General features: G+C 35.5%; 1 protein-coding gene across 1 annotated transcript in view; it reads right to left on the bottom strand.

The window, feature by feature from the left end:
- The window catches only part of DYNC2H1 (dynein cytoplasmic 2 heavy chain 1), a 143,509-nt gene that overhangs the window by 32,355 nt on the left and 84,118 nt on the right, over nt 1-27,036 (bottom strand). Inside the window, 6 exon segments of the mRNA XM_036382349.2 lie at nt 1,833-1,949; nt 18,656-18,760; nt 20,476-20,687; nt 22,155-22,230; nt 24,178-24,333; nt 25,881-25,991. Of these exon segments, the coding sequence (XP_036238242.1) occupies nt 1,833-1,949; nt 18,656-18,760; nt 20,476-20,687; nt 22,155-22,230; nt 24,178-24,333; nt 25,881-25,991 (777 nt within the window).

The following is a 27,036-nucleotide window of genomic DNA, read 5'->3' on the forward strand; positions in this document are numbered from 1 at the left end:
CTGTGAGATTATGATCAATCATTGAGATGTAAATTCTACAGGATATACCTATGTCAAATGGTAAACTTTGTTGAATTTCAGAATTTTCAGTACATAGATGTACAACAACTGTTTTCAAGGTATTTGTAAAATAATCCTTTTTTAATTAATCCTTGACTTACACACTCAACATGGGAATAAAAATGTTCAAAACAACTTAATCTTTGTCTACATATCAACAAATTTCTGGGAGTCTTTTTGCCTCTGGAAAAATTTTTTTTTACAGACTTCAGGAATACTTTTTTTTAAATTTTACTTCTTCATATATGGGAAACAGTATTAGTTTCATATTCTCTGCCCATTCATGCATAAATAAAATAATTTATGATTATTAACTTAAGCAGCAATTCAACTATCTTCTTCATTCCAATTACCACGTCTTTAAAAATTCTGCAAACAAAGATGATGCCTTCATTGAACTATCAATCTAGAATGAGAATGTAGTACTGCATGCAATGTCTGTAAAATATTAAAGATGTCCAGGTTTTTTCAAAGCTGGAAGCAATTACTGGTTTAACAGATAATGAAAACTAATTTTGATAAAAATATTATTATTCAAATTTTTTTTGAAACACCCAAGAAAATGTCCCCCACACAAAAAATAAAATCTATAAAAGGTTTTATCCTTTCATAAGATATAAAAGGATAAAAGCCATCCTATTCTAAAGGATATATTCAAAAGATTAATTTAATTATCTGCTATTGGCATAAAACCTTTAGAAAATCAAAGAAACTTCAAGATAATATGGAATCCTTGAATGTGTTGGGTTGAAAAGGACCCTAAAGATAATCTAGTTCCAGCCCTCCTGAACAGGCAGCGATACCTTCCATAGACCAGGCTTTTCATTTAACCTGGCTTTGAATATTTCAGGGATGGAGCATCCATTAGCTCTCTGGGAAACCTGTACCAGAGCCTTACCACCCTCTCAGGAAAGAATTTCCTAATATCTAACCTAGACCTACCCACTTAGCATGGATTAGATGAGAATTCAATGAGATGCTTCAAAATGTAATGGTATATTCTAATGTACCTCATGTCACTTCTATGTATGTGGTTATTTGAGTAAGGGAAAGGTTTTTCCCATTACAGTGTGGGTGTGTACCAGACATAGTTTTAGGCCACAACATCTTTGATCTATTACTTGATCATTGAGGAGACAAAATAATGGCCTAATGTTCAAGTGGGCACCTAGCATGAGGTGGGAGAGATCCTTCCCAAGCGTGCATAGTGTCTGCATTCACACACATCATATCTAAATGTATGCCTGGAATAAGAATTCAATGGGTGGAAACCAAGCTTTACAAAATAAGTTAAAAAACACCAACAAACTGAACTAAGCAAGACTAACAAAGGAACTTAAAGGGAGTGATACTGGATACTGCAGAGGGGATTTTCATGAACTTCAGTTTAAAGCTAACATCATATTTCAACACTATTAATACTTCATTGTATTTGAAATCATTAAACATTACCTTGTGAATATCAGATAAATGAAGAGACTAAATAAAAATCTAAAGTGCATTAGCATTTTTCTTGGAAACACACAAAGGATGCTAGTCTTATGTTTTGAGTCTAGTCTCACCTCCATATGGAGAAAAAAGGTGATTGTCTATTGTATCACATACAGACTTCACAGCTAATTATGCACCTAACCTTGTATTTTCTATCTCAAATGCATTTAATTTAGTTTTTCTCTTCTGATGTTTCAACACTTGAGATAATTTGTTAGACTATATTTTAATGTATTTACCAGAAAAAAAAAGTCATCTTTTCAAATTAGGTACAGTCCTACCTGATTAAGCTTCTTCCATAGGTTGAGAACAGGAGAAAGTTCTGTTGACCATATTTCTCTGTCAAATTTGCAGCCAGCAGTTACTGACCTACTCAGGATCCGAAGCTGTGAAATGACCTGAGTGATGAGAATACAAATGCATTCTTGAAGAAAGATAAACAAACTTCTTTTAGCACAAAAATGCCATACACTACATACAATAGTAAATACTCCTCAATTTATCTATGAACTATCCTTTCCTGCATACTTAATTACTGATCATGGTCTGATCAAAACAGAAACAATATCCATATTCAAGAACAAAACATACCTGAACTTCATTCATATTAAACGTAAAAAAAGCCCTACATATTTTCTTATCATAGTAATTGTCTTTGTCCAATTAAAATTTAAAAACTAATGAGGTGCATAATTAAGTAAAAAGCCTCTTTTCCACAAAATTTAGGGACAAAACTTGAACTCTGCCTTTAACTAGGTTCAAGCTCTGCCTTTAACTAGGCTCAAGCTCTGCCTTTAACTAGGCTCCATCTGTAACTAAAAATTTAAGGGGAAACAAACTCCCAAAGTATGTTACTAAATACATACAATAACTATCACACACCGAAACTTAAGACAATTATAATAAAATTCAATCTGATCTGACCGGGATCTCTTATTTACATATTCATGCCACCTCAACCTCTTTAAATGCTTAAGTATTAAAAAAACAAAGCATGAATTTAAAAAATAACTGCAAACCTTCCAGAAAGGAGGGGAGCTTCTAGTTCATTAGGTACAACTGCCTTTTAATGTTAGCAACCCTAGTAAGTTTACAAATCAACTGATAAAATACATACACACATTTGGAACAAAGACCACTGAAATTAAAATTCTTCAGTGATATCGCAGTCTGTCTCTTAAACTGTATATAAACCCCCTGGTATTTTTGAGACATTTTCATTAAATTTTAGTTATTTTTCACAGAGTATTTTTTGCAAGGCATGTTAGAGAACAACTTATTAATTCTCTCCTATTTCACTTGACAATAAAGAATTAAGCTTCATAGCAAAAATGTATTAATCATTCAGAAGGTCTGGACTATTTAATTGTAACACAGACGGAGGGAGAAAGTCAAGTTGTTTTTCTGCTGGGATTTGACTTATTTTCTAGTCTTGAAAGATGTGCAATGATGAAGTGCTTTCTTTTGTTTTTCATTTTCTTTCACTGAAGCAAACCTCTCCTTCCTATTTATCAGCCTTGATAGGGACTGTGAAGCACTACAAGATGATAGTACACCCAACCATCATTTTAACTTCTATAAACGAGCTCTGACCATGAGACTGTGGTTTAAAATCCTGAAAAAAGAATTTAAGGGCAGTAGTAGAATCACAATCCCAGAATGTAGGAGAGTAGATTTCAGCTTAGTCAGGGATCTTTTTAGCAGGAAGCAGCTGGCAACTGTTTTGGAGAGCAAAGAGGGGGCCAAGAGAGCTGGTCAATCCTCAAGAAAAAAATTCTCAAGGCACAAAACCAGTTCTTTCTGATGCAGAGGAAACAAGCATGATAAGCAAGTCAAAGAACAATCATGACAGAAGATCATCATGGATGTAAAGGAAGTTAGTGACCTCAAATCCTAGAATATGCTGAGTTGGAAGGCATCCACAGGGATAACTGAAGTCCAACTCTTGGCTCTGCACAGGACATCCCCAAGAGTCAAACCAGGTGTTTTCTGAATTCTGTCAGGCTGGGGCTGTGACCACTTCCACTGGGGAGCCTGTCCAGTGCCCAACCACCCCCTGATTGAAGAACCTTTTCCTGACAGACAACCTAAACCTCCCCTGACACAGCTTCAGGCCATTCCCTCAGGTCCTGTCACTGGTCACCAGAGAGCAGAGATCAGTGCCTGCCCCTCCTCTTCCCCTCGCAAGGAAGCTGAAAGCTGTAGTGAAGTCCCCCACAGAAAATGGCCACAAGGATATACTACCCAGCAGGGGTAGAAAGGCATTGCTCAGTTGTGTTGGGGTCAGGTAAGGAAAGCCAAACCTCATCTGGGTTTAAAAGCAGCAGTGTATGCAAAGGCCTAAGAGGGCTTCTGGCAGTATTCTGGTAGCTAAAATGAAAATACGAGCTACTGCTCTTTATAGCTTCAGTTACATAAAATAACATTTTACCCTCTCATACTCATAACTTAATTTTAAACTTTCATAATCCTTTGTGTGCCCCAGCTATTGTGTATATCAAAAAAGATTCTTGTTTAATTTAGCAAAAAATTAATTTCTCTGATGAATGTTTTGATCATAGTATCTTTATCATTCCAGCTATTCTTCCTCATTTTCACTCTGCACATATGCAAATGTTCTGACAAGCAATACAGATAATAAACACACATTTGTGCCTTCCAGATATCATTCTTTTAGCTATAGTTTTGTATCTTTTAATTTGTTTTTGGGTAGTTGCCTGCCATCATTTGCTAAGCAATAAAACATTTATATGAAATACACTTTAACTGGTAATTCAGTATGTAGTATTTCATATAAACTTGCATATAGTGCATACTATAAAGCTGAAAAATGTTTATATGATTGCTTTGTGAATATGGGGGATTGAAAACATTAACTCTGGTATTCATTTTCAAAGTGCCTTTAGAGGTACAAACATGTATCTCCATACAGCTGAAATGAGTTTGAGAAGTAGTGACTGCAAGATCAAGTAATTAAAGTATTTTTCTATCTCTACTATACAGTGTTAGCTGTCTGTTTCTAATTATCTAATTATAAAATTTGCCAATATAGTTTAAATAGGAAATACAGTACCTATTCTTTATTTGAATTATTTTTTTCCTTCAGTGTGCCTATATGTGTTTCTGCTTTGTGTATGTCATCAAAGTAGTTCAAAAATATTGGGTTATCATTATCAAAATTTAAACACTTAAATTAAAGGTACAGAACCATAAGAAACCAAGTCTTAACTCTCTGTGTTCTGGAGTACTGTAACATACAATGATCTTCATTGATCATTGTAACATTTGATCTTCATCAAATGTTCATGTAACATCTTTAACTCTTTACAGTTCATCCAATGTGTTAATACTGGGAAGGACCAGAATAAAACCATGAGTGGGATATATCATGCTATTAGAATTCTCAGGTGGATCACAGAAGTGTCCAAAGGATTGTGGTTTGTTTGCAATTGCTCCACTTAAGTATTTTCACCTCCAGGCAACAGAAATAAGTTTTGATTTGGAAGGGAAACTGGATTTAAAAGAAAAAGGACTATCAGGAATACATTTCAGGGGATTATATGAAAACTAAAACACAGGACAGGAATAAACACATAGACTAGATAAGTACCTAGAAGGAAGGAGACCTTGGTTCAGATGACAAAGGGAATATGATTAGGAATCTGTGTTTAAGAAGATGAAACAACTCTTGGGTTGAAAGAGGGCACTGTACAGTCACATTAGGCAAGCACAAACTCACCCTTACCTAAAGCTTACTTAAAACTTACTCCAATATTATCACCTTAGCCTCTTAGCCTCCCTAAATAATCAGTAGACAGATCTTAAGTGGGATAACTTCATTTGAAAGGTTCTCTTATTGAGCACATAGGAAAACTAAGTTCTTTACATAGGTACCTCAGACAGATGGGTCTATGCCATGGAAATTAGAATGAGGCTTTTAATTTAATTTCCTGGAAACCTAGCTACAAAACTTGAGAAGAATTTTCTCTCAATGTAATATATATACAATAGCATCAGGTCAGCCTATAATCAACTCTATATTAAGCTTGCCTTAAACATGATGTTTCTACGAGCACATAATGAGATCAGAAGTGACCAGCACAGATGCATTCATCCAGGTCTGTGGAATCCTATCCTTTGCACTCTAACCCAGGTATGTACTTATAGTATTAAGTGAACTGAAAATTCAATCACAGATGTATAATACAGGGTACTCAAAGTAAGAGTACTTTTACAACACCTAACCTTTGAATGTTCTCCTTTGTTATTGCAATGTATTCTTTTTACATATTATACACTAAAAGCTCTTACATGTTGTGCTAGTTCACACCAAATGCAAATCTGAATGTTCTGAATAATGAGAAGAGTGAAAAAAAATCTACCACTAGGCAGGAAAACAGTACCTTCATTAAAAATATGAGAGGGATAGGAAAAGAGAGATAATAAAAATATAAAAGCAATCACCAAAAATGGTCTATTAAAAGAGGGGCAAGGAGATTATTCAGAATCACAATTCTTGGTAGAATCTGTCTGTTTTAAGTAAGGCTAACTAATCACAATAGTATTTATATAAAAAAATTCAATAGAGCAATTTATTTGTGAACAATAACTCTAATACTGATGAACAGACTAGAGAAAATGCTACCAAGTATTTTCTCTATTCTTAGTAGAAAATTCATGCACTGTATGAGTTATCAGCAGAGAAAAATACAAATTGCATATATTAAGAAAGGTGGGGTTGTCAAACTAAGAATGTCAATATTTATTTACCAAGATATAAATTACTAGTGTATCTCAGCTTTTTAATCTATTACACATTTTTGGGTGCATCTACAGACATATGCTGCTATGATATTGACCAGCACATTAGAGTAGAAAACATGTGTATCTAGAGAAACTATGCAAGATAATGAACAAAATGGAAAGCTATAAAGATAATAAATGTTCCCACGCAACTTCCTATGAGACTACTAAAAAAGTCATGTTTTACCGGAAAATTAAAATTCATGGAAACAAATAAAAATGAGGAAATGTTCAGATTTTAACTTTTCCTTCTCTGAAACTTAGACAAGACATTTCTAGGAACAAAAATCTATTTCTGTTCTTTACTCATGCACAAGATGAAGAAAAAGTCTTGCTTTCAGTCATTCACACTACTGCAAAAAATGCTATTTCACAAATACAATAATAAATGCAGACTTACATCTAAGACTTGTATTAAGTTAAGAATCAAATCAAATTTTATACACATTATTAAGACTTGAAAAAGAGGAAAGTAATACAGTCAAAAATATCTTGTGAAATTCTGACAGTGAATTAAAAAAATCAGATCATTTCTGAACTCAGTATGATTACTGTTCTAAGAATTCAAAGCCGGAAAGATTTGCTAGTCAGATAACTGCTATTTTTTCAAGATTATGGAACATATAAAAAAGAGTTTTTATTTTTGTACCAAAATCACACAAAGTCCTCTCTGTAAATCTACAGATGTCAAAGCAGATACTCTACTGCCATCTACCAGTTTTAAAAGGATGTAGTATTAGCACAGAACCCATTTCTACACTCAATTTCTCCGAATGAAACAATATATCCCTGTACACAGCTGTTTAAGGAGATATTTCTGGTTTTATATGACTTTAGAGCTCAAAGTAAAATATGAAGCTATAGCTTAATTACTTTGGTAAATACTGTGAAAGTATTAATTAGTGTAGGGCAACTGTGTCTTTACTGTGTCACAAGAGGGAGCAGGTTTCTGTGTGACATCCCTTCTGCCAGAACTACGTGCTTCCATCCTGTTCTCACAGCTGGGCTGCTGTTCCCTCATTGCTGAGAACGCAGCCTAAGACTCAGCTGGCATTGAAACCTCTCTGACTTTCAGTCCCTGCCTGAAAGTGTCCCTTAGCCCCTCTGCAGGAACAGGATCCATGGATGCTGTTAGGATGAAGGTACTTAAATGGCACTTGTAAGCAAATCATTCCTACTGCATGTGGATCAGTAAGAGACAGTGTAGGTCTATGCATGCTCTTTTCTTGTTCCATCAGGGCCACCTCAAAGCTGCACTTTCACTCATTAAGGATCAGAAGTAGGGCTGGACTCTCTACAACAGATACCTGCCTTCTCAATCAAATACAAAGTAAACGTGGCAAAGACATTAACCACACCTCTATCTTCCTTTATACAGAAAAGGATCATGTATCATATACCTTTGACAACAGGAAGACCTTCTGTATAGCAGGGCTTCAGGGGAGGAAGGAAGAAAGTCAGCAGCATGCTGTAGATGGACAGCACAAGCCCAAGATGAACCTTCTCCTAAAGAATAACTAAGAGCTTTACTTCATAGAGGTCGACAGGATACACATTACCTGGAGACCATGAAGCTAAAAGGAGTGCCAGAAGAGGTGGCTGACCTTAACTAATCACACACCCTGACAAAATTTAAGGAGACTGGAAAATGGCAGCTTCTTTTTTGAAGAGAAAAAACTTCTCATATGCAGAGCACCACAAATATATTTTCATATACACAGCAACAGTCCTATGAGAATTAATAATGTTATTTGAAGCATTACATTGATTCACTAAATTGGTAAAGAGATGTTTTCTACCTCTTGTTGTTAGAGCACAGTACTGTGGCTTCCACTCCATTAATGGCACAGCACATTTCTTTCATGCATCACCACAGGTGTATTCAAAATACACCCCATATATCAAAATTCCTTTTAAGTACTCAGATCTCTCAGTTGCAGGGTAATAAATACAGGTTGACATTACTCATCAATTTCTACTAGAGGCTGTTAGTCATGTATTTGTGATGCGGGATGTAATAAATGTCAGCAATTAAATGCTCTGAACAATTGAAAGGTTATATAATTGCTAAATTATTTTAGGAAAATAAATTCATGTTCATCTGGAATCTATAGTAATAACATAAGATTTTCAATAATAATACAAACAGCTTTTCAATAATGAAAATACTTTTCAATAATTATACACATATTACTCTATGTGGCATAATTAGAATTATGGAGGAACAGTAAATATAAAATTCATGCTCTGAGTCCTGCTGAGCTGGATTATGAAAGAGAAAATTGTGTCTGTTGATAAACAATCAAGAAGCTACAGCTATCATTACAGCTGCACCTTGAAAAAAAATCACACCCCACAGCCCACCTATTCTATATACAGTAGAAGTTCTGCAGTCAGATGTATGACTGCAATATTGGGTGGACATACCCTAACTTTTTTTTAATCTTACTTGGGTAATGACAACTGTGGATTTTTGGTGTACAAACTCAAGCATGATCCTGCAATTTGAGAGTTGCCAGTGTCCTAATACACCCTCCCTTACATCTTCTGCATCTTGCTCTCAGAAACAAGGCAAAAAGCATCACTGGAACCATATATCTGATTAGTTTTAGTAAGACAGAGAGCAGTTTTAACCGAAGTAAAAGGATATGCAAGGAATAGCAGGAAGAGATACAGAATCAGCCAGTGACTTGCTGAAAATAAAAGCACATCAGAAACCAAGTAAAAAACAAAAAAAGAATTGTAAAAAGCTGTTTTATTGAAGTGAGTGAGATCATTGCAATTACATTTAATGAGGCAAAATTTGCTACATGTTTCCTGACCTTGCTTTGTACCTTGTCTACTTTACTAGATTGCTCTACACTGTTCTTCATTATTAGTTTAATATTAATTTTAGCTTGAGAAATATCCATCACATAATAAAAATAGTTATAAAAAAGGTAACATTTTCCTACAAAATTTCTCATTTTCAAGTACAGACAGAAGAGCAAGAGTATTTATTTAAATAAATACTGTGTTTAGTCACTACACTAAGGGTCAATTAGCTAGTCCTTTTGATTTCGGAGGGATTTCATTAAAGAAATTGTTGTTTCTCTTTAAGCAATCCCATCTATGATTCAGTATGAGATTTCTGTGCTAGTACTAATTCCTGTGGAGTATTCAATTCAGCAACATGTTTTTGCCTGATTTTTAAACTTGACATTGTTAGGATACCATAATTTCTAAGTCATGCTGATGTCATGCGTGAATATTAATTCCCTATGTCGATTTTCTGCTAGAACAATCTTTCAAGTTTTCAAATGATTCAGCTGCCATTCATGATGAGTATGAAATGTCATGGTATGAATCACAGAATGACAGAATGGTTGGGGTTGGAAGGGACCTCCTAGTCAAAGGCAGGACCTCCTGCCAAAGCAGGTTCACCCAGAGCAGGCCCCCCAGCATCACCTCCAGACAGGTTCTCAGTATCTCCAGAAGAGGAGATATTCAACCACATCTTCTCTGGCAGCCTCTTCCAGTTTTATGTCACCCTCATATTTAGGAAGTTCTTCCTCAGATGGAACATCCTGTAATTCAGTTTGTGCCCACTGCCCCCTGTCCTGTCACTGGGCACCACTGAAGACATTCTGGCCCCATCTTCTTGATACTCATCCTTAAGGTATCTGTAAACATTGATAAAATCCCTCAGTTGTCCCTTCTCCAGGTGAAACAGACCTAGCTCTCTCAGCCTTTCCTTGTAAGACAGATACTCCAGTCCCCCAGGCATCATAGTCCTCCCTGGAGCCCCCTCCAATAGCTCCTCATTGTTCTTGGACTGAGGAGCCCAGACCTGGACACAGCACTCCAGATTTGCCTCACCAGGGCAGAGCAGAGGGACAGGATCTCCTCCCCTGACCTCCTGGCACTGCTCTTCCTGATGCATCCCAGGATCCCACTGGCCTCCTGCACCACGAGGACACTGCTGGCTCATGGACAGCTTGTTGTCCACCAGGTCCTTCTCCACAGAGCTGCTCTCCAGCAGGTCACCCCCAATCTCTGCTGGTGCCTGGGGTTCTTCCTCCCCAGGTGCAGGACCCTGCATTTGCCTTTGCTAAACTTCATTAGCTTGCCCTCTGCCCAACTTCCCAGCCTGTCCAGGTTTCACTGAATGTCAGCACACCCCTCTGGGGTATCAGTCACTCCTCCCACATGAAAATAAGTATGAATACAGGCACAGATCATTCCTAGGCATTTTTAAATACTCTCTGTAGTATAATACTGTGCACTGGAGCTCGGCACAAAAACAAATTTATATTTATAGCAGTGATCTGCAAGATGAGATTTTTACTGAGATTAAGAAAAAACATACAAGCTTTATATCATACTATATCAAAGAACTGCATCAACAATTTTTTCATGGGAATTACATCTTATAAAATCTTAAATTAAGAGTTACCTTTTAGTCACAGAAGCCCTCTAAATACCATTATTTGCAACTCTGCATCTTTACATTTCAAAATATATGTGAAAAAGCTGTATTATTAATGATGACTTCACTGAAGGAAATTTCTGAAGTGCTGGTTAACAGCCCATATTGCAAACACAGTTAAAATTAATACTTATAATTATATATATGTTGAGGATAGCCATGAAGTAAACTGCAGAATTAAGATTTTGGACTTAAGGAAATAAGACACTAGCTTAATGGCCAAAAGGGAGAGGGAAAATATGATACAGTATAGTAAGCAGAGGGAAAATTTGAGGCAGTAGAGTGGACAGAATATTAATTTCAGTTGATTAAAAAGGAGAAATAAAAGACTATTTTTGAATGAGCTTCAGAACAAGTCATTGTGTAAAAAGGCCAAGATTTTTAGCAAAATGACTGAGTAAGCATGGAGTACCTCTGTGGATTGAAAGGTAAAAAATAAGGAACATATACGAAGAAAAATCAAGGACAGTGAAAGCCCTGCTTGGGCAATTCAAGATGAAATTAGAAAAGCCAAAGCCCAGCTGGAGATAAGACCAGAAGGAAACAATTAGAGGTGAAATGGGTTTCAACACATATGAAAAAGTTCAAAGAAAACATGGGGCATTGGCCGAATGTAAGAGAACGTAAGTGAGGCAGGGTACATAAAACCATATTTTCTAAGGCCTCTGTGCATGGTGTAGGAAGTAAATGAGCAGATAATATTGGGAAATAAACAGCCCATGCAAAGAACATGAACACACTCATACGCTAACAAGGACTTCAGTCCAGCTGTAGGCTGTTCACCAATGGTGCTCCTGATGCTCAGAAGTGTGGCCAATTCTGCTCAATATCTTTATCAATGATCTCAACAAGGAGATTGGGTGCACTCTTAGCACTGTGGCAGACAGTGGGCAAGTCTCACAAGGTAAGTCTCACAAGCACACTCTCTGCCATTAATGTGAATGATAGCCTTGACTGAGGATGCATAATGGTGGGAACCATTCACTTGCTTTAGCAGTTGAACGAAATAAAACTGGTAAGGAACAAATGAAATTTTGAAATGTGTTGGTCTTTCACTGCCCTGGAAAATAAAACAAGCAAAAAATATGTCTACTAATTAATAAAATCCCTCTTTTGTTTTTGAGACAAACACAATAACTTGCATACTTTAGGATGCTTGCAATTTCACTTCCTAATCCTGAACTTTTCAATTTGAAATTGAATACTTAGATATGATATGCAAGTGTAACAACTATATTTACATTCTTACAATACTCAATGTGGAAATGGCAAAAACAACTATTTTTAAAATCCTGTTCCAATAAAAATCTAATTTTTCAAGCAGTCCAGTTTTCAGAAGAAAAGAAACCCTCCTGTATTCTGAGTAAGCAACACTTCATAGTTATAGGTATTTTCTTTAATCTCTTAAATACTCTTTAAAATGTTAATTATATGAGTATTAGAAATGCTGCTGACATTATTACAAAGCTTGACTCAAAGGTCAATGGAAAGAAATAGGTAATTCCAAAAGGTGATTCACTCCTTTATTTTAGATGCCTATCTAAGACTGGCACAAATTATTCCCTGTAGCTGCTTGTCTTTCCTTAGTAACAAAAAATAAAATGGATGACTAGCTAAGAAGAGGTGGATGAGAGTCATGTGATTGAAGCTAGTTGAGAGGTATTACACTGGGGTTTCATTGTTTTAATTTCAATTGGCTTTGAATTTGGCTTATCATATTTTTCTATCGCAGTACCTAAATACTTAAAAGAAAAACAAACTCATAAGAAATTATTCCAATATCAGTCAGGGGAATTTGAAGATGCTTGAATCAATAAATACATCACAAGACTATTCCAGCAGGATTTAAACAAAATATGCTCTAAGAGCTGAACTAGAAATCTAACAAAACCTTTCTGTGTATTTCAAAGATAAACTCTAATTCCACGATATCTGTTTTTAAAATACCATTGACTTGTGGGAAATGTTAGAATAACATCTAAATAAAGTATTTGGTGTTAACACAGGAGGTATTTTAAGAAATATTAAAACACTAACTGAAGATAATATCAGTGAATGAAACATGATTTCACACATCTACATAATTCACTCCCTGGCAGGTATGAATTCGGTATCTTGGAGCTGGACTCTAATACACAGGGAGTCTAGATGACAATTAGATTAGGCACATAACTCTGAGAACAATAAAGCTTTGTTAGATGACTATCACCCTTAGAATATTTTTTCTATTATATTAGTTTCGCTGCCAATGTGTAGTGACTAGCCAAAAAAATATGTCTGTTCTTGTAAATAAAAGAAGTTTGTGAGTTCCAAGAAAGAAAGAAAATTTTAAAAATTAAATCTGAGAAAAATAAATTACCTTGTATCCTCTACCCTGTCACAGAAAATGATATATAAATTTGGATTCTATTTGAGACTATAAAATTAGTATGAAAAAAGTTCTTAAAGCAAGTAATTTTGTTGCAAAATCTGAACTACCTAAACTGCAGAGGAGTTTGGTCTGGTTGAAAAGCAAATAAAATTACAAAGGACAAAATACAGGACGAGAAATATTTCCAGCAAGTTCAGTTGAAGTGAACTTGGACCCAGTTAATATTTAGGTTATAAGTATTCAGACCTGAAAAAGTTTAATTCATATAAAATCTACAAATAAATAATTTTTGTATTATTTCTTTGAAAATTTGGTGAGAAGCTACAGTCTGTGGACTCTTCAGCAATGAGTCCCAAAGGATTATTTTACATCTCTGATGTCCTTACATATTTTGAAAGTGTATTGGGTTGACCTTGGCTGGCCACCAGGTGCCCACCATAACTGTTCTATCATTCCCCTTCCCAGCTGGACAGGGAAAAGAAAATGTAAGGAAAGGTTCATGGGTCGAGCCAAGGACAGGGAGAGATCACTCACCAGTCACCATCACGAGCAAATCAGACTTGAATTGTGGAAATTAATTTAATTTATTGCTAATCAAATCAGATTAGGATAATGAGAAAGTAATCTTCAAATGCCTTCTCACCATCCCTCATTTCTTCCTGGGCTCAACTTCACTCCTGAAATCTCTACCTCCTCCAATCCAAGTAGTGCAGAGCAACAGAGAATGAGGGCTATGGTCAGTTCATCACACATTGTCTCTGTCTCCTCACTGTCTTTCCCTGCTCCAGCACGGGGTTCCACTCACTTGAGATAGTACTCCATTAACTTTAAAGAGCAAGTTCAACTAGGCATGCACAATCAACCTCAGGAGGTAATAAAAAGCTACTGCAAATCCACAGATTTGTCTTCCACTTGTGCCGTCACTGGGATGGTGGACATGAAAGAATCAAGATGCTGTCCAAGTATAGAGAGATTGTAACTATCCTTTATCTTTGCATAATAATGTGAGAGAGTACTCATTCATTTACAAAAATATCAAAAACAATCTAATCTTCAACCTTACTGAGACTTAACCTGTCTCATATGATACTCTCTGTGAAGCACTGTAATGTGTAAAAGAACATAGAATTCCTGAGGCAACATATTATTAGAATTATTAAACATTGTATTGTATACAGAAACTAGTAATGAGCAAACCACGTGCTAGTCATTTTTATTAACATTGGCAGTCATATTTGAAGAATCTGCTGCAACTTGCCAGCTATTGATTGTCTTTTTTCTCAAAATAATTTACTGCATTATTGAAGAATGTTTAGATTACCCAGTTGATTGATCATATATAGCTACTACTTACAGGCTGCAGTCATTTGCATTTGGCAGGATTTGTTGGGATCACTCAGCACATGCTACACTCTCTAGAGTGCCTGCAGTGAATATGTCTGCTGTCTGCTGTGCTAAGAAAGGAGACAAAACAATGCCTCTGCATTTTCATTTCATCCTCCTAGGGTGGTTACTGGCAATAAGTCATATTAGTTGCAGGTATGGTAAATCCTGCACAGAACAGGATAGTTCTTATTGCTCTTCCAAGGTTTAAAAATACATATGCAGGTCTGTCTGTTTCAATCTGTCAAAATTCTATTTATCACATAGATTAAATTTTATTTTGAGGATGACACTTACATATAGTTCTATTACAATTACAATGAAGGATGAGATTTACTGATAAGGATTCATAAAAGCACAGAACTAAGAGTAAGTGATGAGTCCACTGGCACCAAAAGCCCACTTTGCAAGAAGGTCACTGGAGAGATAGCTAAATTGCACACTCTTCTCATTGCACAGGAAGCCTAAAGCAAAGCTCCACATATTTTGATTGGTCTAATCATTGGTTATAACTTAGACTGGGAGCTGGACCACCTGAATATGGGCCAATATGCAGGCAAAATACAGGGTTCCTCAGATCAGGAGGAAGGAGCATGACTGTAACTAAGTGGTGATGACTGTTGCTGAGTATGAGGAAACTGAGCTGCAGTACAGAAACTCTCTACTGGTGTACAACAGGTAGGATGAGGTACACTGACTCCTGCAGCTGCACTGGCAGTGAAGATTTTTTCTGTTTTAATGCACTGTTCTGCAAAGAGAACATAGCAAGAGATGAGAGAATATTCATGACCATATTCATCATAAGAGATGTGTCAAAGGCTTATTCTAATATCAGGTGAGGCAGAAACAGAGACACAGTGAACTCTGGAAATCCAGGCTCTAAAACTCCACCTATCTTCATCTACTTAGAGCAACTAAGCACATCATTCAGAAAAAAACATTAAGTCATGTTTCTAAAAAGATCATGTCTTTTTAAGTAAAATTTGTTTACCTGTATGCATTCAATATTAATTCTTTCTGAATTACACTACAGAATACTGCAAGACATAATTTCTAATAAATCAATTAGTAATTGCCAGAGTAAAAAAAATACTAGCGATATTCATCTTTTAAACAAGAAAAGTTCTCTGCTGATAAGAAGCTGTGAATATAGTAACACAACAACACTTGCAAAATTTCTGAAAAAAAGACCCTTTCTTTTTATTGATGTTTTGGCTTTGCACAAACACTGGTAATGCATAGGTTACAGAAGAGATATCTGCATGACTCCAAAACGCTGCACTGTGCTGCAGCCTATTTCTACTAAAGTGTGTTGCTGCAGCAACACAAGCTATCACTTCTAGGCATGAAAAATTAATACTATTCATAGAAAGTCTAGAGAATCAGTGAAGTAGTGGACATGGTACTACATTTCACCTTTCTAATGCTAGAGACATGGCAGCTGAGCTGGTATCAACTGATTTCTGACTCTCCTTGTTCATTACCTTTAGCTTGGTAATGGATTTCTGAGAAACACTCCTGCTAGAAAACAACTACTGAATTTCCAGTTGCGAACCATGGGATCACCTAGGGATCTAAAACATCTGCCAAACTGTCACAAATGAAAAGGGAATAGAATTCACAGTGAGGAATACACACAGCTTAAGGAAAATTTAGCATTTCTGTTAGTTAAATTGCCTAAGACGTAAAGAAATACTGCAAAATGCTATCGGAAGGATGGGAAAATATCTCATATGACAAAAAAAAATAATCTCACAGAACTGCAACTAGAGCAGTCTCACATTTTCAAGATTATAACCCATAGTTTATAGCTTATAATCAATGCTATGGCAGAGCAGTTCAGCAGAATGTGAGTTTACATATAAATGCATTCATTATCTATTTCCCTTCACACAGTAACTCTGAGTCTATTCTGATTTTCAAATATTAGCATTTTTAACAACTGCAGATTTTAACAAGTTATGCAAGCCCAGCTGAAATCATAAAAATAATCAGCAGTCTACAGTGAATCTGAGAGAAACAAAAGCATCTAAATGGATGTTTATGTAAATGATTTTAAGACAAAATCAAAGAGAGATACGTTTAATCTTGGAGCATGCATTAGCTTTGTATTAGACAAGTTATTCAGTTCATCCTATTACCTTATGCACCTTCATCCTACTGATTTGTCTTTACATGTCTTTATGTTTGCATGTTCTAAAGAAACCACAAATAGTTTGACAATATAGCTATGGATTTAAGTGAGAAGAAATATGTAAACAAATTTACCAGTACTGTATTTGATTAGCAACAAATGCAATACTCCAAGGCTTTTCCTTTTTTTTTCAGTAGATCAGAGCTCTTACCAGTAGGAAATTTCTGCTTGAAGCCCTTTTTAAGTGACTGTGAGCAAACAATTACATACTTTTTTTAAAAACTGCAAATCTTAGTCTTGAATTCATAGGAAATTCCAGTTATAGGGAACTTTCAACTGATTTTGCCAAGAACGGTTGGACCAGATGAACACTGAAGCTTCTTTGTTGTAGTGCGTTTTTATATTTTGTAATATTTTGAAATAGTTTTGTTTTGTATTCCTATATTTTTCCCAAATGGTTTATCTCAGACTGTACTCCCCTCCCTTTACGTGTGTTATCCCTCTCCCAGGATGAGATCATCCCTAAACCCCCACCCTGGCTCTCTGTCAGTCACTCAGCATCCCATCCCCCCCATCCAGAAGTTTTGGTCCAAGTTGTCGAGTGATTAGCCAGAGGCCAGGGGTCAGCCCCCCAGGCCTAGTCCCATACGCTGCCCTATATGTCTATCCCCCAGTTCCCATCCCTCAGAGATACCTATTGGTTGGTAAAATGTTATCTACTTTTGGTTTCCTCCTCCCTTGGAATGTGACCTTCGGACATCTCCCGGGGCTCTCGGCAGGAGACCCCTGAGGCGCAGGAGCTCCTTTGGGATCCTAATAAAACCTTGGATTAACCCCCGCTAAGAGTCGGCCCTTTCTCTTCTACCGATGTCTCTGGTGTCTCTTGTGCTGCAAAGGCGCCCAGCCCAGGTGCCCTCAGCACCCTCGGGGCACACACAGAGAGTGTCTCCCTGCTGTCAGCCCAGGTGCCCTCAGCACCCTCGGGGCACACACAGAGAGTGTCTCCCTGCTGCCAGCCCAGGTGCCCTCAGCACCCTCGGGGCACACACAGAGAGTGTCTCCCTGCCAGCCCAGGTGCCCTCAGCACCCTCGGGGCACACACACAGACAGTGTCTCCCCCCAGCCCAGGTGCCCTCAGCACCCTCGGGGCACACACAGACAGTGTCTCCCCGCTGTCGGCCGTGTCGGGGCTGCCCTCCCCGGTGTCTGCCGACTCGGGACTGGCCCAGGGCTCCTGAGAGGCTCGCAGAGGGACCGAGACACTTCTTCCAACCTATGATTCTATAATTTTATTTTTTCCCCTCTATGATTTGTCTGTACTTAAGACATCACACCAGGGCTGGGCAGAAAATTACACAGAGCCTTGATATATAGACCACCTCACTTCACAGTTCTTATTTAAGAGTCTCAAATCCATCAACTTTCACATTATCTGACAAAACTAATTTACCAGTCAAATAAACTATGTTAATGAGTATTTAAAAGATTTGTACTGTTTAACTGCACCTATACAGCAAGTGTATGCTCTCATCCAGATTTCACTTAAAAATCATATTTCTAATTGGAATGGAATTTTTTGACTCATTGGAAGAACTCTGGAACTTCTGGAAAAATTCTTCAGAATTTCTATTTCAGCAAAAGCATAAAATCTTACCCATATTCCATGTGCAAAACTATCGTACCATTCTTCAATGTGAACTGAATTATATTATTGGAAACTTTCTCAATAATTATCTGTTTATTTAAGTTCTAAATGAATACTCTTGTAACTAAAGATTATATGTTATTATATAAAATATTCTACAGATAAAAATCAAAATAATTAAAAATACACCAATTTACTGACTTTCTTATGGAAATGGCATTTATGAACAGGTGGTTGAGTTCTTCATCTTATAATGGCTGCAGAAAAGATTCAGAGGTCAATGAAAAATGCTAACTTTACCTGGGAACTGATGATACGCTGTGATGAACGAGCAATATTAGCTGGAAGGCCAAAAAAGTCAGGTTTATCATCTTCTGGGAGGCTTTCAATAATATGACGATAATCCTGCATAAGAAGAAAAGAATAGACAGAATAGAGGGAACTTTTTATTCCACTCATGAAAATTAACAGCATATGCTGAAAAGAATTTCATTAAATACAAAGCACAACACAAATAATAAATTAAGTACATAAGACATGACGTATTATGATAATCTTATAGATTTCTTCATTTTATTTATCAGAACCAATCTTCTTTTATATAACATTTCCACTCTAAAAGACAAAAAAGCAATTCTGATTACAGTGATGCTATAAAATGAAAACAGAAATACACCAAGACTGTCCCTGAAAAGTAGGTACAATATTTCTGTTGAAAACTTAAAGGCAAGATTAATGACAATATAGAAAAAAATACTTCAGCATTTGGGGTTCTAATAAGAGTATAATACATATTTATAAAATTAAGAGCACTGACTTCTATTTAAATCTACAAAAATATTCACTCAAAGAAAGTGAAATACTTTAGATAAAAATAAGTTTGCATAATCATTGGAGATGCAGAATAGCATCAATAGTGGTTACAATGTAAGTCACTAGTGATGCTCTGCTGCACAAAACAAGATAGAGGCCTTGCAGACTAAGGTAGATTAATGGTGTTGGACATCTCTTTTATTGTGATTTAAAGTCAAAAATGTTTAAAATGTGAAAGTCTGGCTACACCCTGTTGCTTATGTGCCACGTGCATTTTGTCTTTGCTTGCAGGAGCACGTGCTGGATATGCACAATGCACTTTAACATGGAATCTCACTTCAGAGATAACAAGAGTAGCAGAACTCTACACCAGACACTGAGGAAATACTACTTGAAGACACAGAACCATAAATTCCTACATACATAATCATATAAGATATCGAGAGATATTAAATGCTGTGCAGGCTAGAAAAAAAGATTCGTCTTCTTGACCATATTATATCCAAGAACAGAGACCAGCCTGGTCTGTTTGTCCCTTCTGTTTTTATGATATTAACTCAGCAATCTATAGAAAATAAAAAATAATGGTCATAATAAAGTAGTAAAAAAAACCTAAACCAAACCTGAGCAGTCAGAATCCAGGTAAAGAATGCCAAATCACAGCAATTTACTTTAACTGAGATAATACTATTTATATTTGTTCATATTAGAGGTCTAGTCTGGAGTCCTCCATTAGAATGCAAGTGAATCCTAATCACAGTAACAAAAATAATTCTATTGTGAAAGGACAGGGGGACATCAGTTGTTTAGACTGTTGAATTCCTTCTCTTTTACACTAGAGAAATACTGAAGGAGAATCAGAATCCATATTTATCACCAAATAAAATGTCATATACCCTCCATGGCCTCTCAACAGATTTCAGAACGTTGATGCATTTTGGAAGCAAGAAGGTATTATTCAGATTTTCCTGTTTCATCCAGAAGTTGTAGGAATATTTAGCAGTCTTTAAAAAATACTTTTATGTTAATATACTAATTATATAAAAACATAATTATATCTTTGTCATAAATTAACCCAATTTCTTTTACACAACTCTTCATAGCTAGGCTGCTCTGCACCACAGTCCAATCAGATACCATAAAAAAGAGGAGTAAACTGACAGAGTTAATGCTCCACACAAAAGAGATACTTTTCTGAAGAAACAGATGTATCCTTGGGATTGTAACTCGGGTTTTCTTTGTGGAAATAGTTCAAGAATAATTATTGAAAAAGAATAATTTTTAGGTGATAGAAGATGTGTACCTACCAAAATGCTGCAGGAGTTCGGTAAAGAGATGGAACATGGGAAAGTACTCATCTTCTTGCCTCTGGTATTTAAACTTCCAATGATTCGTGAATTGAAAAGCTGCTCCAAGTAGGACCGAAGAACTCTCATATCAAAGTAATTATCTACACGACCTCCATAAATTGCATTTTCAAACAAGCCATGAACAAATTCCCACTGAAAATCTTTGGAACCTACGAATTAATTAATTAGTATTAGTTTTGTATCATTGAATAGCATTGCACTGTAAGCATTTCTTCTTGTCACTGCAGTTCTTCAGGGTAATAACTGATGAACACATCAAATAATTAATTTTTTTTAATCGTTCTTCTATATGACCAAATAGTAAAAGCTGCAGGAACTTGAAAGAGTTTGTAAATATTTGACATAGAAAAAATGAATACTTAGTGTGTTGCAAATGAAATATTAGAAATTTTGCTTTAGACTTGAAGTGCTTTTTGAACTAACTGGTTATATGCATTTCAGAAATTATGCTATTAAAATTTTAATTTTGTGTTTCTTTGTCGTAAATAAAATTTTATACACTGTTTTCTACCACAGTACCATCTGATCTCATAAAATAAACCAAATGATTAAACCAAAAGCAGATCATGCTCCAAATAGGTAAGATTACTGGAAATGTCATCGTTCAAACACAAAGAGGTCCAAGATAGATACTCTGCAAATCATTATGAATCACAACATAGCAATAAATTAAAGCATGTTAATAATAATTTCCTGGTCAGGTTGACGTTGCATTAGATTACTCTGATCCAGACATATCCCATAAGTTCAAAGAAGTTATTTTTCCTCCATTCTATCATTGTTGCACAAAATAACTACATGGCACAATGATCTACTTGTATCCTACAGCTTTCATGTGCAGGTGAAAGCTTCATCAGAAAGGTACTCCCTAAAGTCCTTGAAAGGGGGAAGTGGCAATTACTGTAAGTGGGGTTTATTGGTGGTAACTGTTGTTTCCTAATGCTTCAATCATTCCCTCATAAGAAAACATATTTTCACAGTCATAATTAATGATTATCATTGACAGTTAATGATTCAATCTCTTTACCTCTCTGTGTGGTTCAAGTCTGCACAACTAAAGTCTGATTTTAGAAGTACTAACCATCCACAAATCCCATCTAAGTCAACAATCACAAATTATCTCTACATATCAGTTCCTAACTTTACTTTGAAATTGTACAAAATGCAAGGAGTTTAAAAAAATGCCTTTACCACATTAACTAATATTAGAAATTCCTACATTGGTTAACAGAACAATGAAGTGGGATCTATCTGATACTGAGTTTCAATATGAAGAAGTCTTTCATATTCAATTCACAGTCAATTCATTTACTAAATATTTAGGTGAACTCACACTGAGAAGGAATGGACATGCAAGATTTCATCTTACAGGCAGCCCTGTATTTCCTATTTCTTCCTCTGGACTCAAGAAGCCGAGCAGCATACTCCCTGGGCACCAAGAATTATTGGTTTGCCCAATCACCCAAAAAATGGATTTATGATTCACTCTGTTTTACTAGTTTTGCTCACTGATGATGAGCTGTACAGCATCTCCACTTTTATATGAGTGTTATAGAAAGATAAAGCTCCTCATGCAACATCCCTACTAATGGGACTTTCCTTAAGAAGTGACTTACCTTCAAAGAGTCCATCAATAATGTCAAAACCAGCACGGAGATCAGACAAAGAAAATTCATAAAACTTGGTCCAACCCTATCATAAAAAGAAACCCAAAGAATTTAATTAGTGATCATTTAATCAAGGATGATAATGAAGTAAAATACCAGTGTCATGTGGTCACTGAATGCTGTATAATACTTAAAGGAAAAAAAAAGAAACAACCTGTGTCCTCTAAAGTGCATTTTTTGAAAAATACAATAGCAGTAGTATAAAAAAATTCAGTTGTAACAGTGCATTTAATTTTATATACTTACAAAAACCAGAATCCATTGAGTATGGAAAATATAAACTTAAGGTTATTTTATTTCCTGTCAATATTTACTTCAACTAAAACTTGCAGACATCTGAGACTAGATCATGCACTGAATTACAATTTTTTATTTCTGAGGGCCTTTTTGTATTTCAACATACAGACAGGATTTTCATTAATAGAACTGATTCTTCAAATACAGTCTTTAAAATACTCCCATCACCTTACTCTTTAATTCATGTCACTTATTGTCTGACAAAAAAAATTATTAATTCCTGCTACTATTACCATAAAAATGCTGACCACAATATATATTTCAATCATTTGCAGTTTGTACCTCCTTTTTGTTCTTGGGGCATTTGTTTTTATGTAGCAGGAATGCATACTGTGTATGTAATTCTCACAAAAAGCTTTCAGTGTAAATGGATAAGTGTAAATAAATACTGACATATGAGAAATCATTTAGGAAATCCAAATTTCAATGGTATATCCTGTTGCTCTATCTTTTTACAGTGTATTTTGCAGATGGATGATAGCATAGCAACACTGCACATGATTCATGATGAGAAATGCAAATGTGTCAGCAACATGCACATGGTCCAGTGAGATGAATACAGCCTGAGGTCAAGACTGCAGCTGCTCCCCAGGCCACAAAAAACTATCCACCAGCCACCCTGAAGGTCATATTCTGGAAAGATGCTCATAACAGTACTGTGTTGGGGTTTTAAGACAGATCTGTACATGAACCCAAAACAACTCAAATTCATTAAAAAATGCAAGAGCTTCTACCTGAGATTAGCTACTGTACATCAATGTTAATACAAAATAATTCTGAAATAAAAACCCATCACTGTATACACATTTGTGCAGCTGAATTAAAGAGAGCACCAATCCTGTCTTGTGTTACTTAAAAAACTGGTGCTAAATGAACATGATTTTGAACAAGAACAAAGGAGCATTCATTCAGTTTACCACTTTAATTATTTTCACCTACTGTACTTCTTGAACATCATACTCAAAAGCCTTTTTGGTTGCAATAGGCAACCAACCTCAAAAAAATCACAAAGTCAAAACCAGCAAAAAACTCTCAAACTTTCCAGACTATGCCAAATCAAATCCTTCAGATGACAAAGTAATTTCATATCTAGTCTATACAGAATAAAACAAACAAGACATAAAGTAGTTTGCTGTTTGGTGTTTATTTTGGTCTTTTAATTTAAGCATCTTGCAGCCAGAAAAAATGTTCACTTAATCAAAAATTTAGCTAAGGCAAAATGCATCTCTGAAAATCGTTATAATACTTGCAAGAAATGAATCATCTCCCTTGTTCTTCCTTCTCCTTGAAGGAGTTTGTATGAAGATATTGTAGACAATGTCATCTCCTCCTTCCCTCTAGTGTCTCTTTTCATTCAACTGTGTTTCCATAATATTTTTGCCTGTCCCAAGCAAACAGGATTCACAGAATCTTTTCCACACTTCTGTAGCAGTATCACTTAGTTCATGAATCACAAAATAACCCCATGGAGGCAGAAGCAATTTTCAGAGGGACAGGAACTGAGGTTATCAGGATCTTATTTTGCAATGAATTCAGAGACAATAAAGGCAGCAGAAATATACAAGTTCATCTCATTTCTGAATATGACCCAACATATATGTGATGAAAAATACTTCTAAGTATAAAAGCTAATAAATAGGGAAAATTTTTTACAATATAGCAAATAAATTACTACCTGAGGGATATAATTTCTCCTTTCTTGGCATACAGCATGAAACCATGCTAAACAGAAGAGAGAATGTGCTCTAGACAAATTTCCCTTTTTGTTGATTTGTTCTGGTGTCCAAGATTCATAAGTTCGCAAGAGATTTTTTTTGAGGCCTGGAGGTGCCTGCATTGGAAGGAAAAACACTGTTCAAGACAGAAAACCTGGTATTTTTATATGCTATTTTCTTAGATTATAACCTGGAATTTGTAACTTAATGAAATGACAAACAGTACTTAATAGAATAAAATGTAACAAGGAAAATGTTTGTAATAAATGGCCTAAATCCAAAATGATTCTATAGTGAAAATAGCCATACTGAAGGAAATGGTAACCAGGACCAACTTATAGGACTGCACTACACTAAAATAACTTAGTGGTAGGTAATGTTCACAAGCACTAGAAATAACTGCATTTAAGGTGTAGGCAGTAGCCAAAATCAAAGTGCTTAAAAGTAAAAACCACTGAATACTCAGCCATTCTCAAATTATTTACAAGTCTGAAGACAAACATGAATTTCAGAGATATTGAAACTACAATTTTGTATTTCTAAAAATATTTGGTTTTTGTTGTTCTTTCTTTTTTTTTGAAAAATGGCTTTTAGTGTTTCCATAAATTACCATTGTTGCTTCTGACAAATAATTGCAAAATATTGTAGTAAATTGACTTTTTTTAATATCTGTATCTTCATTGGTAACATTCTACATACATTAGAACATACTACAACCATACAATAATTAAATACCTTTTGCAAAGTCATTGCCTATCATGTAGGTAACAAAATATTAACTGCAATTGGAAAGGGAAAAAATTATTTAAAATATTGCATATGTGCAAAGTTCCAATTATTGCAAAGATAGTGAAATGACTAACACAGTATTGCATCATTGAAGACCTCAATATAAGCAAGAAGGTACTGCAAAAACTTTAAAATACCTGCAGTCAATGTAAAAGTGTAACTATTTCAGATTCAATAAAGTCAGCAACATTGGACTCTTAAAGGTTAAGGTTTCCTGGATTAGCTGCAGGCAAAATCTCCAGACTCCATTATCAATGGAAGACTTAAAAGCACTCCTACTAATGATTTCCATTTTGGACATCACTACTTAAGTGCATTCATGATTAGACTACTTTCCAATCAGTTGGAGGAACACAGTCCCAGTTATTCCTTAAACTGAGCCATTTCAAATGCAAAGCTCTCAATTTTGAGAAAAGGCTTTTAACTGTATGTTGGGCTGTATGGAAGGAGAGCCAGTTTTTGTTGAAAGAGTCCAGTGAATATAAAGCTCTAAGGCCAAGAAGGAAAATAAGGAAGAGAAACTGGGATTCTGTGATCTTCAGATGAGGCTATTCATCAAGGAGAAATTCCTTGTTTTCTATCCCTGTAACAACACTTGAGTAGATTTTTAAGAAAAAGTGATTAAACACACAAAATAATCAGGAGCACAAAACAGAACAACTAGTTTTCCGATGTAAACTTGTTTTCAGCTCATACTTTCATTTGAAAAAGCATCTAGGAAAAAATAATCTTTCAAGGTAAACTCGTATTTTTTGTATTACATGTAATTGAAATATAAGGTAAAACCATTTATACTATCTAAACATATAGCTTGTTATACATCAAGGTGCATTCAATGTAAGAATCTAATAAAAGCTTTCCAGACAGATCTTACTTCGTAAGTTATTTTCAGACTTGATTGAAGCAAAATCGGAGTAAACTTTGGATGAACTTCTGTAGTAAGCCAAAGACGAAAGTTTGGTTGAGGATGTAATGTATTCAGTTCCTATTAAAGAGATGTTATATATTGAAATAGTCATTGAGGTGATTGGGGTTTTTTTATACATAGAACAGTATTTACAAAATTATAATATCCTGGATTAGAAAGTTAGGTTTATTTAAAAAATCGACAGTTGCTTATACACATAAGGTTATAGTTCAAGATGTATTGCCTCCACACATTCCATATCATTGCTGTGCTCAAATCTGAAGTTCATTCTAGCTGTGTCAAAATATTTGCACCTTTCTCTTAGATACTAAATTCAGGACATAAAAATATAGAGCAGTTCTTTACTTCTTTTAAGTACAATAACACCAGAAGGCTACATCAAAAATGATGAAGGCTTGCAATGTGGGCTGCATATCAACAACAAATCTAAATGACTTTCAACACCAGTATAGCTATATTAATTTCTTTTTCTTCAAGTATTTGTTGCATGAATCCTTCATGTATCATGATTCACAGAAAACTGAAGATTGGAAAATTGAGTTCTAAGAGAAATACTGTCAAAAGTTATTTCAAATATAAAGGCTTCACAAAAATATATAATTATTGAATATATGGAAACACGCTGCTGGTGCTTTATGCTCAGTTGAAACCCACACATTTGTCATTAAAGACACCAAAGTTGCCTGACTAGTGGTTTCAGAACAAAGTCAAGAATTTTGTGTATGTGTCTTGGAAGAAATTTAGCTCAGAAACTTCTTGAAAGACTTTCCCACAAGCCATTCATTCTGATAATCTCTAGGCCGTAATTATTATCATTTTGTTTTCAGTGCTTTTAGAAAAGAAAATAATCTGAAAAACTGTTACTTGTTCAGCTATTTAAGTAAAATGACAACTGTAAGCAGTACATAGTATAATGGAATTGTGAAGCTTGGAAGGAACCACCAGAGACTTCCTAGTCCAACTCTGTGCTCAGAGCAGAGCCAGATACAAGTTGCCCAGACCTGTAGCCAGTCAGGTTTTCAGAATCTCCAAGGATGGAGACTCGGTAGCTTCTCTAGGCAACTTGTTCCAGTGTTTGACCACCCTCACACTAAAATAAGTT

The sequence above is a fragment of the Molothrus ater genome, chromosome 2 (genome assembly GCF_012460135.2).
Source record: "Molothrus ater isolate BHLD 08-10-18 breed brown headed cowbird chromosome 2, BPBGC_Mater_1.1, whole genome shotgun sequence".
Taxonomy (NCBI): Eukaryota; Metazoa; Chordata; class Aves; order Passeriformes; family Icteridae; genus Molothrus; species Molothrus ater.